Here is a 15,430-nt window from a genome sequence, read left to right as displayed (position 1 = left end):
AGCTAGGGGCGATTTCAGGTACTTTTGCATCATGCTTCAGTGGGTAGAGAATAAGCAGTATTGCAAGAAACCAAAATCTTTTAGAGAAGAAGCAGAAAGTAGACATTTACATTAGGGAAAAACCCAGAGATTGAAAACTGATACCCATGAGACATTAGCTCTGCAGTTCTTCTCAGAACACCCTGAGCACATGTTCTATAGGCAACAAATCCTGTTATAAAAGATTTTCCCAGTTGGTTTCACAAATGTCTTCATATCCTGAAAAAAATATTTTTTTTTCCACAAAGTCTTGTGTCAGGGCTATACATTGTTTGTGTATAATGAAAATTGAATGGGGTATCTGAAAGTTTTAAAAAGATAGCATGTAAAAGAAAAATAGCCTAGTAGTTAGTATTTTAAGAAATACGTCAAAATTTGGGGGTCCCAACTCACAATTTTTGAAAATATAGGATAGAGTTTGGTATTGTACTGGCCCTAATAATGTGTGTATCAATCCAGATGCTGTTTGGAGATAGAAAGAATTTATGATGGTGAGAGCAAAAGCGGGGCAGACCCAATATCATGTCATTTCCAGCTAGTCCAGTTTTGAGATGATGGTGCTTACTAAGCTCCTGTAAGAGTTAAGTCACTGAGATTTAATAAAAAGCTTAGCATATAACCTGGAAAGGCTGTAAGGAGGAGGGTGTTCTCTTACTACTTTGGTTTTGGATGAGGTACAGAACTCTCCAAGTATATATTGTCCTTTTTAGTATTTCTGCATCTTCTGATTTGTAAAGCCCACCCTGAAGAAAGACATGTCCTTGAAAGTGAGGGTGCATTCCCCACTGAAGCTCCCATGTCCTGGCTTAGGCATTATTATCAGGCTGTGGCTGTTCTTGGCAGGACATTGTCTCTTGCTGCCCTGTTCTCACTTTCACATGCAATGCCTGCAAATTCACAGTGTGCTTGATGTGCAGTTTCTTTTTGTTCTTATAGAGGCAAAAACCAATGGAGAGCTGCTGACTTGTATTCAGGAGTGAAATGTCTATTACGATGAAATCAGAAAATGCCAAATATAATATATCTTTTTAAATATTGTTCTATATCACAGTGTTGCTTTGGCTTTCTCTGCAATTCGACTTCTCCAAGATGCAAGCTTTTTTAGGATGAAAGCGACCCATTTTCAAGAAAAAATACAGGGAAAGGAGTGTTTGGTATGTTTAAGCATACATTATTTTCTTTTTAGCATATGAAGTCTTGTACTAAGTGTCGAGTGATTTTTCAGACTGTTAGAACATAGCAGATATTGAGTTTTGATTTCGATACTTTAAATGCCACCACCGAAAATTTTCCTTTGTTTCTAAAAATGTTTCTAAGAAAAAAAAAGAGGGAAGAAGAAAAGCGAAGTTATCAACTGAAAACTTATGGTATTTTAGTTTTTTTGTTTTTAATATGAAGACCTACTTCTTTCAAACAGCCATACAGACAAGTTCATATCATTGCTGTGATTTAGCAAGATTTTGGCTGAATTCTGCTGAATTAACATGTAGGAACAATAATGCATGTTTTGGAAAGCCTCTTCCTCCTACACCACACGTTCGCCCACTGTGAAGTGCACAGTAAATCAAACTCACTCATATGCACAGAGCAACTGTGCGGTGAGGCCAGATTTTGTAGCACATACGATAGGAATCTGTTTTTTTCTTACAGCAGTGTGATCATTCTGTGTGGTGTCATAGAGCCTAGGACCTAACACTTAGAATCACTGTGGTTGGAAGAGACCTTCAAGGTCATCAAGTCCAGCCATATGTCCAACTTCCTTTGGCCTCCATGTAGCCAGCATCTGAGTTATGATTTTTTTTTTCTCAGCTGTATCCATGCAAGTCATATATGAAGATCTTTCATGCAAGTAAAACACAGGTTATGCAGCAAGGTTTTATTGTGTGCTGGCACAAACCTTTAGCATGCAGGCAGTAGAGCATCAGTAACAGAAAGGCAGTTTATAACATGTGAAGGTGGCACAGGGAGTTGCACTGAGAACTCTCCCAATCACTTCCAGTACTATGTCACATTCATGTGGGCTTTTAATGACCAGTGAGGCACTGCAACTTGACATTTCACTGTTCATTAACAGGATAGTCTGTTCTGAACCTCAGAGTTGTGTGTTATGTTCCTGCGTGAGAGGAATAAAGCCAAACTTTTCTAATAGGATTAATCTTAAGAATCAGTTCATAGAATCATAGAATCATAGAATCATAGAATGCTTAGGGTTGGAAGGGACCTCTAGAGATCATCTAGTCCAACCCCACTGCGCACACATGGTCACCTAGAGCACGTGGCACAGGACTGCATCCAAGCGGGTTTTGAAGATCTCCAGAGAAGGAGACTCCACAACCTCTCTGGGCAGCCTGTTCCAGTGCTCTGTCACCCTCACTGTTAAGAAATTTTTCCTTAAGTTCCTATGGAATTTTTGGTGTTTCAGTTTCCGGCCATTTCCTCTAGTCCTATCAGTGGCCACCACTGAAAAGAGACCATCACCGTCCTCTGCACTCCCTCCCTTGAGGTATTTATATACACTGATCAGGTCCCCTCTCAGCCTTCTCTTCTCCAGGCTGAACAGGCCCAGCTCCCTCAGCCTCTCCTCATAGGGCAGATGTTCCAGGCCCCTGATCATCCTTGTAGCCCTGCACTGGACTCTCTCCAGCAGCTCCACATCCCTCTTGTACTCTGGAGCCCAGAACTGGACACAATACTCCAGATGCGGCCCCACCAGGGCTGAGTAGAGGGGCAGGATCACCTCCCTCGACCTGCTAGAGATGCTCTTCTTAATGCAGCCCAGGATCCCATTGGCCTTCTTGGCCACAAGGGCACACTGCTGCCTCATGGTCAACTTGTCGTCCACCATGACACCCAGGTCTTTCTCCGCAGAGCTGCTCTCCAGAAGGTCGGTCCCCAGCCTGTACTGGTGTCTGGGGTTATTCCTCCCCAGGTGCAGGACCTTGCACTTGGCCTTGTTGAATTGCATGAGGTTTTTCACCGCCCAGTTGTCCAGTCTGTCCAGGTCCCTCTGGATGGCAGCGCAGCCCTCAGGGGTATCGGCTACTCCTCCCAGTTTCGTGTCATCAGCAAACTTGCTGAGGGAGCACTCCGTGCCTTCATCCAGGTCAAAAGTTGACACACAGTATTTCCTGAATCCAAACTGTTAGAATATTCTCCATCATGTGATGTTTCAGTTAATCCAGTGCTTATCACTGATAAATATTCTAGTAGAAGAATTTATGGACTTTCCCATAAAAGCTGGCTTAGTTGTAATTTGTAACATTTCAATTTTCTGTAGGTTTCAAGTTGAACAATAAATGGACCCTTGTTATTCAAAAAATAATGCATCTAACCTTCAAGTAGGCTTTTGCTTGTAACTGTATTATTATTTGTCACATATTTGTGTTATTTTGATTTATGGCAGTTTGATAATGGTACTGAACTAAGCAAAGCCTCACTTACAGTAATGTAGTTTATTCAGTCTGTGACACTTCTCTTGCTTTTGGAAATTATTAGGATTCTTGCACTGAAGATACTCAACTGCCTCACAATGTAATAGCACAAGATCACCTGAACACACGTCTCTGGCTAAAGTGTCGCACAATGTTAGTGTCTGCACTAGTAACACATATACATGGAGCTGGTGATATGGAAGGTATTTCTTTTTTGTTTTAGACTTTTAGAGTATAATAGGCAAGTGAGCCTATTCAAGCTCTGTTTTGTTTTTCCACAAATTAAAATATTAAAATATTCCTGTGATTTATTATCATTGAGCAATTATTTGAATTGAATTCATACAAGGCATCAAGGAATATGTTTTTTTTCAGAGTATAATCTCTCCCCATAGCATATAAACAAAAACATTATACTAATGTTCATTTAATGATTATTACCTTTTGATAAATCATTTGTGCAACAAAAATTTCCAATGTTCTATTATACTTATGCTAAATAGGTATACTCCTTTTAAAAAAGTTTATTGCTGCTGCTTATTCTATTTTTTAAAATGTCAGATACTTTTATTTTTTCATCTTTTATTTCTCCTATAAATGAAAATATCTGAATTTGGTCCAGAATCTTATATTAGTGAGATAGTACAGAATACATTTATTACAATTTGATTACAAATAAAAATGTTTTTCTTTCCTTATGCCTATAAGCTTAATATAAACTGAAGGTGACTCAAGTATCAAAATTCTAATGTCTAGGTCTGTAGCCAAACTTTGGTCTTAATTTGTACTGAGCAATTTCTGTGATGGCTATTATGGTTTGGAGTGATAGCTAAAATCATATATTTGAATATGTAGAAGGATGGATGAGAAGGACATATGATTTGCAAAATTCTGATTATGTATGCTGATGCTTGCACATAAAGGACGCATCTGGATGAATTTATAGTATTAACAGTTTAAAAACACATCTTTTTTTTTCTTTGTTCTGAGAGGAAATGTGATGGATTGTATTATTAAACATGGGATCTGTAATGTCTGATTTTCAGTAATTTTTTAATATGGGAGTGACTTAAAAAATGAAAGGAGCAGATACTGTAAAATTATTTCTATTGTATTTTCACTGTTCATATACTTCCTGCTTTTAGAAAATGATATGGTGGAACACAAAACTCTGATAAGAGAAGTGATACTAGAGGCAGAAACCTTTGATGATATCGAGACTCGGGCTGATATGATGGTGCAAGCTGCTATTCTTGACCTGCAAGAAAGACATCCCATGGCAGAAATTAAACAACTTCTGCAGGTTTGAACACAATGGAGGAACTGTTTTTTATTTTTCGTTGATACATCTCTTTGTAGAGTAAGAAAAGCTGAAGACAAGATTAAATAAGCTTGAAATGTTGCCTCTAAAGTAGATTGTTTTCACTTTGTGTGGTTTGTCCTTATAAATCGACAGCAAAAGCAGTAACCACTTCTGTTTATGTTACCTGTGTTCAAACAGAATATCGTAAGTTTGCTCCAGGAAGAGACACTCATTTCCCCTCCAGCCTCTTTGACCCTTGTGAAAACCATGCTCCTTCTGGCAGACATATTGACACAGCAAACAGGAGAGGACACAGAGCATCACTGCTCCACGGTGGAACCATTAAACTTACTAACTCTGGCACATGAACTTACTGTTAAAGCAGTGAGTACACATTGATGAAATCTGTAAGAGGACTCTATAGTAATATATTATTTATTTGCTTGTGTTCTAAAAATAGATATGCCCTTCTGCAATCTTTGTCCTTTTTTGATATACTTTCTCAAGAAAATCTCCAGACAAATTCTTTTATTGTATTTCCTAATACAGTAGTATAATCTAATACTCGTTCCCCAAGATGATGAAGAATTATATAAATAACTGCAGAATTTTAGACGTACATTTATGAAATTTGCTAACTTTCAAGAGGCTTACAGCATGTCCCAGAAGTGAAAAGTTTGACAGGTCTGCACTTGCAGTGTTTTTTTGTTTGTTTGCTTCTTTTTTTTTTTTCCTTTTCCTGGCCTTTGTTGGATTTGTTTTAGAAGTGGGATTTTTTTGCAGTTAGTTACTCAGGTTGCTCAGGAATTCTGTTCTTAATGACTGCCTGTTTAATGACGCCTGAGGGAGTTTGCTTCTAGAAGTCAAATCCTAACACTCATAAATCTGATAAAGACCTCATTGAAGTTGTTTCGTGTTCATTTGTTACCAAACTCAAAAACCTTACTTCCTCTGCAAAGGAAGTCTAAAGTGAAGGACTTCAGGAGCATCAGGCTCTTTTCCAGTACTTTTGATGACACACAGAATTCCAGCATTTTGCAAGTGTCTAAGTTACTTTTTTAAAAAGGCTATTTAATTTGCTTTATATAACTTAAGTTTACAAAATATGCTTTTTTTCATAGATATTTCTATATGGAGAACCAATCAAACAGCACAGAGAAGACACTACACTTACGTGTCCAGTCCTACCTTCAAAAAATATCTACTTGCCACATATCAACTTGCTAGCCCAAGTCAAAATGAGAATTGGTAAGAAAAATGCAATACACTATTGTTTTCATTTTCCTTCATTTCTATTTGTATGTTATGTATCAGCAGACAAATGGATGTGTCTGAAGAAAGTGTAGCAAACCCAATTGTTTCCATTATAGAAAAATTATTTTTAAAGCCAGCAGTAGATGCCTGGCTCCATTTAATGTGTATCTATATAAGCAAGGTATAATTCTTACAGCAATTACAATCAACAAAGGTTTAAAATATGACCTTGTATATAAATGTTATAGCTTGGTGAAACTAATACGTGCTTCATTTTTTTACCAGTGAACATTAGCAGTACTTTTCCATTTGCTAATAACACATTCTATGAAAACTGCCTGTGTTCTACCTCTTTAGAAACAATTATATGGGAACTAAATAATGATATCAAAGCATATGAGGTGATAGTGATAATTCTCTAACGATTTCCTTTTGCAACAAAATAATAGTGGCTCTTACTGCTGTTACTCTTTAAATAACATTTACACAATGTAATTAAAAATGTAAGACTTTTCTTTATATGTAAACCTGGCTATATGCTGGATAGAAACAGAAGATAATCAGTAGGATTGGTCTGAAATTAAAAAGTATATATCAAAATTATTGGGTCATTGTAGTTAGGAAAAACAAACACATTTTGAAGATCAAGGACTAGCATAGCTAATATTTAAATAAAATATTAAGGTTGTTTCCCTACCCTTCTGCTAAACCTATTTTGGCGTATGTTTGAATATGTTTGCTAGATTAAAGTATTGCTGTATAGTTTAGAGCAAGATAACAGAGAATGATGTTTCATTAGGAATAGTGTTATGGCTAAAAACTAGTGCCTCTTTTCCCCTTGAAGCTGAGGGAGGAAATGCAGATTGCTTTAGCATCCTATATGAAATACTGGAGATCATTTATTAATCTAAACCCACTGTATTGTTTCAACATAACCATGTCTTGTTTTGCTAATGATGTGATGCGGGTAGTCATAGTTTATTTTGTTTAAATCTCTTCAACTGTGTCTGCAAAGATGACTGTACAGATATTTTAAATAAAAGGATAATATTCAGTTTTAAATTAGAATGAACCATCAGAATTGTTCCTATTTCATACGCTGTTGTAAGACAGTGCAAACATTTTGGTTCAGACAGGGAGCTTTGCTTTATGAAGCAAACCTCCTGATCATCTCCACTCAGTGCACTTTGGTTCACATTGTGGAGAAGCCTCAGGGTCTGAGATTCCTTTTATGGCAGGTGTGCTCCTGCCTGTACACAAAATCTTTGTTAGTTTGTACATATCAAATGCGCTTCAAGCATTACTGTGTGTTTAGCCCTTAAGCCTAGACCAGAGCTAGTCCATAGTTAAGTGCTCTGAAACGCATGTTGTGCGGTTGCCAGGTACTCAGCACCAGCTCTTCTGCTCGAGAGCTCCTCTCCTCTTGCGCGTTACTGCTAGCACTGTAGCTGCGTACAGATTCCCCCCAGTAATGCCCTTGTTTGGACAGTTCCTCCTGCCAAATCCACCCATTTAGGAAGATCATATGGGAATTGATTAATATTGTGGAGTACAGTCTAAAAGCTGTGAAATTTATTAGTGAAGACTTTAGTTATAGAATCATAGAATCATAGAATCATAGAATGCTTAGAGTTGGAAGGGACCTCTAGAGATCATCTAGTCCAACCCCCCTGCATACGCAGGGACACCTAGAGCACGTGGCACAGGACTGCATCCAAGCGGGTTTTGAAGATCTCCAGAGAAGGAGACTCCACAACCTCTCTGGGCAGCCTGTTCCAGTGCTCTGTCACCCTCACTGTTAAGAAATTTTTCCTTAAGTTCCTATGGAATTTTTGATGTTTCAGTTTCCGGCCATTTCCTCTAGTCCTATCAGTGGCCACCACTGAAAAGAGACCATCCCCGTCCTCTGCACTCCCTCCCTTGAGGTATTTATATACACTGATTAGATCCCCTCTCAGCCTTCTCTTCTCCAGGCTGAACAGGCCCAGCTCCCTCAGCCTCTCCTCATAGGGCAGATGTTCCAGGCCCCTGATCATCCTTGTAGCCCTGCGCTGGACTCTCTCCAGCAGCTCCACATCCCTCTTGTACTGTGGAGCCCAGAACTGGACACAGTACTCCAGATGCGGCCTAACCAGGGCTGAGTAGAGGGGCAGGATCACCTCCCTCGACCTGCTAGAGATGCTCTTCTTAATGCAGCCCAGGATCCCATTGGCCTTCTTGGCCACGAGGGCACACTGCTGCCTCATGGTCAACTTGTCGTCCACCATGACACCCAGGTCTTTCTCCGCAGAGCTGCTCTCCAGAAGGTCGGTCCCCAGCCTGTACTGGTGTCTGGGGTTATTCCTCCCCAGGTGCAGGACCTTGCACTTGGCCTTGTTGAATTGCATGAGGTTTTTCACCGCCCAGTTGTCCAGTCTGTCCAGGTCCCTCTGGATGGCAGCACAGCCCTCTGGGGTATCGGCTACTCCTCCCAGTTTGGTATCATCAGCAAACTTGCTGAGGGAGCACTCTGTGCCTTCATCCAGGTCATTGATGAATAAATTGAACAGGACTGGACCAAGGACTGACCCCTGGGGGACCCCACTAGCCACAGGCCTCCAACTAGACTCTGCACCGCTGATCACCACTCTCTGGGCCCTGCCATCCAGCCAGTTCCTAATCCATCTCACTGTCCACTCATCTATCCCACACTTCCGGAGCTTGCCCAGGAGGATGTTGTGAGGGACGGTGTCAAAAGCCTTGGTGAAGTCGAGATAGACGACATCCACCGCTCTCCCCTCGTCTACCCAGCTGGTCATTTCATCATAGAAGGCTATCAGGTTAGTCAGGCAAGATTTCCCCTTGGTGAATCCATGCTGACTACTCTTGAGCACCTTCTTGTCCTCCATGTGCCTGGAGACAACGGCCAGTATGAGCCGTTCCATCACTTTTCCGGGGACGGAGGTGAGGCTGACTGGCCTGTAGTTGCCTGGGTCCTCCTTCTTGCCTTTTTTGAAGACTGGCGTGACATTGGCCTTCTTCCAGTCTTCCGGCACCTCCCCCATTCTCCAGGATCTTTCAAAGATGATGGAGAGCGGCTTAGCTATGGCATCTGCCAGCTCCCGCAGCACTCTGGGGTGCATCCCATCAGGGCCCATGGATTTGTGGGTATCGAGGTTCCTTAGGTGCTCTCTGACCCAATCTTCCTCTACCCAGGGCAAGTCTTCCTCTCCACCAGCTTCTTCTCTTGCCTCTAGGGCCTGGGGCTCTAAAGGGCTGCCCTTGGTAAACACCGAAGCAAAGAAGGCATTGAGCAACTCTGCTTTTTCTGTGTTGTTTGTAACCAAGGTGCCCATCCCGTCCTCCAGCGGACCCACGTTTTCCCTGATCTTCCTTTTGCTGTTAATGTATTTGAAGAATTTTTTTTTGTTATTTTTAACGTCCCTTGCCAGCTTGCCTTCCAGACGTGCCTTAGCTTTCCTTGTCGCATCTCTGCACTCCCTGACTACGTTCCTGTATTTCTCCCAGGGGGCCTGTCCTTTTTTCCACATTCTGTATACCGCTGCCTTCTGCTTGAGCATTGCCACAAGCTCCCGGCTCATCCACGCAGGTCGCCTGCCCCCTCTGCCTCCCTTCCTACACACAGGGATGCACTGTTGCTGGACGTGGAGAAAGTGCCGCTTGAAAACTAACCAGCTCTCTTGGGCCCCCCTGCCTTCTAGAGCACTAGCCCATGGGATTCTACCGAGGAGGTCTCTGAAGAGGCTAAAGTTGGCCCTCCTGAAGTCCATCGTTGCAAGGCTACTCACAGCCCTTCCTCCTCCTCGTTGAATCCTGAACTCCACCAACTCATGGTCACTGCAGCCGAGGCTACCCCCCACCTTCACATCTCCTACTAGGCCCTCCCTATTTGATAGCACGAGGTCCAGTAGCCCACCTCTCCTCGTCGGCTCCTCCACAACCTGCGTCAAAAAGTTATCGTCGACGCTCTGCAGGAACCTCCAGGACTGCTTATGCCTGGCTGTGTTGTCCTCCCAGTTGATGTCGGGGTAGTTGAAGTCCCCCATGAGAACCAGGGCCTGTGACCGTGAGGCAACATCCAGCTGCCTATAGAAGGCCTCATCAACCTCCTCGTCCTGGTCAGGTGGCCGGTAGCAGACACCCACCACAGTGTCTCCCACATTAGCCTGCCCTCTAATCCTTACCCACAAGCTCTCAACTCGCTCATCCTCGACTCCCAGGTTGAGCTCCATGCATTCCAGTTGCTCTCTCACATAAAGAGCAACTCCACCACCTCGCCTTCCCAGCCTGTCCTTCCTAAAGAGCACATAGCCTTCCATGGCAGCGCTCCAGTCGTGCGAGCTATCCCACCACGTCTCTGTGATTCCGATGAGATCATGACGCTGGGACCGCACACAGATCTCCAGTTCATCCTGCTTATTCCCCATGCTTCGCGCATTGGTATACAGGCATTTCAGGGAAGCAACAGAGGCCACAGGTTTCCCAGGAGGGGTGAAAGAGGACCCTCTGTGATCATTTCCTATCCTCACTTCCCCACTACCATACTCCCGCTGGATGCCATCTGACCTGGGCTGTGCGGTACTGCTTGCCGCGTCAGTGTGCCACTCCCCTTCCCCCTTCTTGCCTAGTTTAAAGCCCTCCTAACCAGGTTGGCCAGCCTTTTTGCAAAGAGACGTGTGCCCCTCTTGCTAAGATGAGTACCATCGTTCCCCACTAGCTGTTGGTCATCAAACAGAGACCCATGGTCGTAGAAGCCGAAACCCTGTTGCCAGGTCCAGCGGCGCAGCCAGTTGTTAAGCTGCCATATTCGCCTTCTCCTCCTTGAGTCCATTCCCCTCGTTGGCAGAATGGAGGAGAACACCACCTGGGCACCTGTACCTTTGATGGCCATCCCTAGGGCTCTGAAGTCTTGCTTGACGTCCCTCATTTTCCCCATGGCATCATTAGCACCCACATGAATCAATAGTAGAGGATAATAGTCCGACTCCTGAACAATTCTTGGGAGCCTTTCTGTGATATCCTTTATTTTGGCCCCAGGTAAGCAGCAGACCTCTCTGGATGAGGGGTCCGGTCTACATATCGGTGCCTCCGTGCCCTGCAGCGTGGAGTCACCCACGACGATCACCCGCCGCTTCTTCCGGGTGCTCCTTTTCACTTTAGGGGGAGCAGCCTTGCTGCATGGATTAGACTGCCCCTGTGTAGAGATCCCCTTAGACGGGCCTTGGTTCAAGGCCTCCTCTATCTGATTCACATGTTCCAGGGCCTCGTACCTGTTGAACGTGGTCACCGGTGGAGGTGAGGTGGGCTGTGTTATGGTTAATACAAAAGGAATATTGGAATTTGTAAAATGCTCAGAGGAGATTCAGGTTTTGTCTATAATTGCCAGGTCAAGTAAAGCTTTCCAGCAGTCCTTCCAGGCAGTTTGTGAAAGGTTTTGTTTGCGTAGGGCGACCTGTATTAGGATGGCTTAGGTAAGCCTCATTGACAGCATACATACATTAATGCAACAACTTTATAGTTCCATATCTCTATCCCCTAATCAGATATTTGAGAATTGGATTGTAACAGCAAATATGTAATGGAAATTGTTGTAAGGAACTAATTTCTTTTTGCATAAGTTGGTTTTCTATTAAGTGATTCACTAAGAACTACTTTTTTTTCAGGATGCACATTAGCTGAAAAAATAGCTTGTACATCTGAAAGAGGAGATCCACTGCAATGGCTACATGCTCTCAAACATTTGAAAACAGCATTGGAGCTTTGCAGGGCATCTGCAACAAAAAAAAGGGATATGGAAGCTGAACTTCTTTTTCAGATAGGTAAATGAAATCTATTCACACATTATGATTGCCTTTTAAAGACGGGCTTATGTCTGTGGTCTATTGTAAATACAAATGTTTTACAGCAAAAATAGAATAAACTTGATATTTGCCATACTGTGTAAGTGCTGATCTGTCTTCTGTGTTTATATATGATGGGATATGCAGACTGGTACATTATTCAACAAATTATTTAAAAACTACAATAGACCTTCTCCCACCTCTATGTTATGAGGGATCAAAGGTCATATCCAATGAAGTTTAGAGTACTGTAGAAGGCTAATTAGCTTCTTAAATCAGTCAGAACTAAAGAAGATGAGATGCTCCTAAAGCATTTCTAAATGATCTTCTAACAAAGCTAATGAATTGCACAGCATTTGCTTTTGTTTGGATTTTATTGTTAGAAGTCATTACGATTTGAAATTGTGATTGTTGTAGCTGCTGTATGAAGTAACTTATTATGTAAGTTTTATGCATTGCATTGAAAATAAAATGAAAAAAAATGCTTATCAAGAAAAGCATAGATAATGAATTATGTACTTCGACTTTCCTGGGAGGAAAACCAGTCTGGCTATACTGGAAAAAAAAAATCTTATACAAATCTTATACATCTGCTTTCTATATTTCTTTCTTAGGTAAGGTTGAGCGCCAGATAACTGAAGCAGGTAATAACAAGTCACGGCTAGCTGTTGAGAACCTCTCAGATGCTATAAAAATAAGCCAGCAACACGATCAAAACTTTGAGTAAGAAACAGTAATTTTAACAGTAATCTAATTTAAATCATATTTGAAAATAGATTTCTGACTTTTTCTCTGAGATTTGGTGGGACTTCTATTATGAAACATTTTCCGTGGTTTTGGAGATTTTTTTTCTACAACAGTATAGAAGAACTACTGTGTGCTGTCTTCTGTAAAATAAACGTTAAAAAGATTTAAATACATTTTTGATATTTAAATATATTGTTATGTAAATAGAAATATATTGTTCAGTAGAAAAAGTTACAACATTCAGTTTTATTTTCAAACTTGTACCCTCTGTCAACATCAAGAACACATCAATTAATTAAACTGAGTTTTTAGTCATATTTTAGATGATGATCTGTGGCCTTCCAGATAATAGAAATCCAGGCTGAAAAGGTTAGCAGACAGAAACACGTAGAAGAACACAGGCAGGAGGAGGATAGGAAATGTCTTTGTAACAGATGTCAGGAGAATGACTTTGGCATTACTTCTCAGCAAAGGAGGGGCCAAAAGAACTGAACCAAACCAGCCAATAAATTCTGCCAATCAACTCTGATATGCTGGACATTAGGCTGTAGGGTTTTGTCAGGGTTCATTGTGATCTCTCAGATTTACAAGATAGCACACTGTGTGAAACAAACGCTATATTTACAAGCTCATTAAGTTGAAAACAAACAAGTAAACAAGCAAACAAAGAGTTAATCCTTTTGCTGTAGACTAGCCAAAATTGTTAATTCTCTAGATAATTTTCTACTTCACTGATTAACTTGATAATTTAATATTGTGCGCATATTGTTTAATTAATATTAATAATAATATTGTGCATGTTGTTTCCTAAGCAACAATGAGAGTGCTCATCGTTCCTCCTCCATCATGATGTGGGCATCCCATGTCCTGCCCTGGGAAGCACGAGAGTTCAACAATACAGCTGCTGTGCATCAGCTTCAGTTGCTGGTTGGCTGACATAACATATTTGTACCTTCCAGCTTGGAAGTTTGGTCCATGCTATCCCTATCAGTCATTCTGGACAGTGAACAAGGATTTACTTAATTCCAATGAGTTTCAGTCTTATCAAACAGTTACTTATAAAACTGCAAGGACAACAGGCCTCAATCTTGTTTGGCCTTGAGTATCTGTCCTATTTGTTCCTCTCACTTTAGCTTAATGCCATTGCTCCAGGCATACCTCAGGCCTTAGCAGTAACTGTCTGTTGGGCCCAAAGCTTGAGCTCAAAGGGAACAATCATTTTTTTTTTTGTAGTTTCTTGACCAATCCCAATGAGAACAATGTGCCTTGCCTAGTTACAGGCAGTGTAAAGGCAACAGTTTGCCTTCATAGTTTGAGCATAGTTGTTACTTTAGCGAAAGAACTAGAACTCTGAACACAGAAGCAGTAGCGGAATAATGAACTGCTACAAGTGGTCAAGCTGATGGAAGACAGCATAGAACTACACTGTAGTGATTTTTCCAAGCTTATTTGCTACTTCTAGATTTAATTTGCTACAATCTTTCTAAATGACTGTACAGCAACACTGATGTACTTTAGCTTTTCATTTTAGAGGTCAAGGCTCAATTTCCAGATCACCTTTGTACAAGTTCTCAAATACCTATGTTTTTTTCTTAATTGTTGTTGTTTCTTGATGTCTGACATCTATTTTTGTTAACAAGACTAGGAAGTTAACTAAAATATGGCTAAGTGTAGAACGTGTGATCTTGCCATTTAAATAGTTTGTCCTCTTCTGAACAGTACTGCATTTTTGACTTCAGTACTCTAGTGTATTGCTCCACAGAAATCATATCTAAGCAGGAATTTATTGCAACATCTGAGCAGCAACTCTGCACTATATGACTCTCTGCAGAAGAGTGACTGCATAAACAATTTGTTTGCTAAACAGTTTGTTGCTAAGACCAGGATAGCCACTTCCTGGGAGAGAACTGGAGAACTCTACACAGCCAGGACGAAGATGGATGGAAAGACCGTAAGAAACCTGCAAATCAGGAAAGTTGGGGAAGATCTTCAGATACAGAGAATTTCACCTGGTTTATAAGACTGGTAGTATAAATGACCCAAAGGAGAAGGAAGCATAGGAGGAGAACAGGAATTGATGAGAACAATCCATCTGAAAATGCATAGCTTCTGATGCAGAACTCCAAACTGAGAAATTAGTTGTGTTCGTCAGTTCCTCAGATGAGACCAATGAGGAAATGAAGGACTGTTCTGGTCACCTGGTGTATTCTTACTGATTCTTGGAGGAGAGAAGAACATTATCAAGGTTTAATTGAAAACCTGCAACCATCTTTGCAACCAAACCTGCAAAACCTGCAACCAAAGATTCAACCATCTTTGTTTCAGGAAAGCTGACAATGGATATATGTTTGAACATGAAGAAAGGCAGAGAAATCTATAGAGATCCTGTACTGAAAGATCGGTATACTTGGCAAAACTACAATTTGTTTTCTGAATATTTGCTGCACATAATGCAAATTATATTTGGCAAAGTCTTAAATCATGGTGTTGTTAAGCATACCATAAGGATATTTTAGAGTCACTAAGACGTAGAAACAGGATCACATGGCTTTCTGAAAGATGATACAGCTTACGTAGGTGATGTGGGCTGAATGAATGATCTGTTTAGTGAGGCTGTTTGGCTTGTCTTGTACAGGAGTCAGACACCATAAAGCTTATTCTGATAGTAAGATTTATTATCTGTGTGCTGTTTCTTACAGGTTAATAAGGAAATCCTATCTTGAAATAGCATTATTATATTTGCATTTTGCTAAAAATAAAGAGTATGGGTCACCGACTGATAAGATGGACCCTACCAAGTTACGGGTATGTTTCGT

At 41.2% G+C, this 15,430-nt stretch overlaps 1 protein-coding gene across 1 annotated transcript in view; it reads left to right on the top strand.

Annotated features, from left to right (window-relative positions):
• The window catches only part of CFAP54 (cilia and flagella associated protein 54), a 100,916-nt gene that overhangs the window by 71,627 nt on the left and 13,859 nt on the right, over window positions 1-15,430 (top strand). The window contains exons 53-60 of the mRNA XM_088532882.1: window positions 1,091-1,193; window positions 3,535-3,673; window positions 4,616-4,773; window positions 4,972-5,157; window positions 5,895-6,021; window positions 11,691-11,846; window positions 12,482-12,590; window positions 15,314-15,419. Of these exons, the coding sequence (XP_088389008.1) occupies window positions 1,091-1,193; window positions 3,535-3,673; window positions 4,616-4,773; window positions 4,972-5,157; window positions 5,895-6,021; window positions 11,691-11,846; window positions 12,482-12,590; window positions 15,314-15,419 (1,084 nt within the window). The remainder of the gene's footprint in view (window positions 1-1,090; window positions 1,194-3,534; window positions 3,674-4,615; window positions 4,774-4,971; window positions 5,158-5,894; window positions 6,022-11,690; window positions 11,847-12,481; window positions 12,591-15,313; window positions 15,420-15,430) is intronic.

Source organism: Tinamus guttatus, unplaced genomic scaffold (assembly GCF_059628265.1).
Source record: "Tinamus guttatus ecotype Peru unplaced genomic scaffold, ASM5962826v1 Tinamus_guttatus_pri_ptg000472l, whole genome shotgun sequence".
Lineage (NCBI taxonomy): Eukaryota > Metazoa > Chordata > Aves > Tinamiformes > Tinamidae > Tinamus > Tinamus guttatus.
Note: the sequence above shows the minus strand (reverse complement) of the source record. Positions and strands in the feature narration are given on the sequence as shown.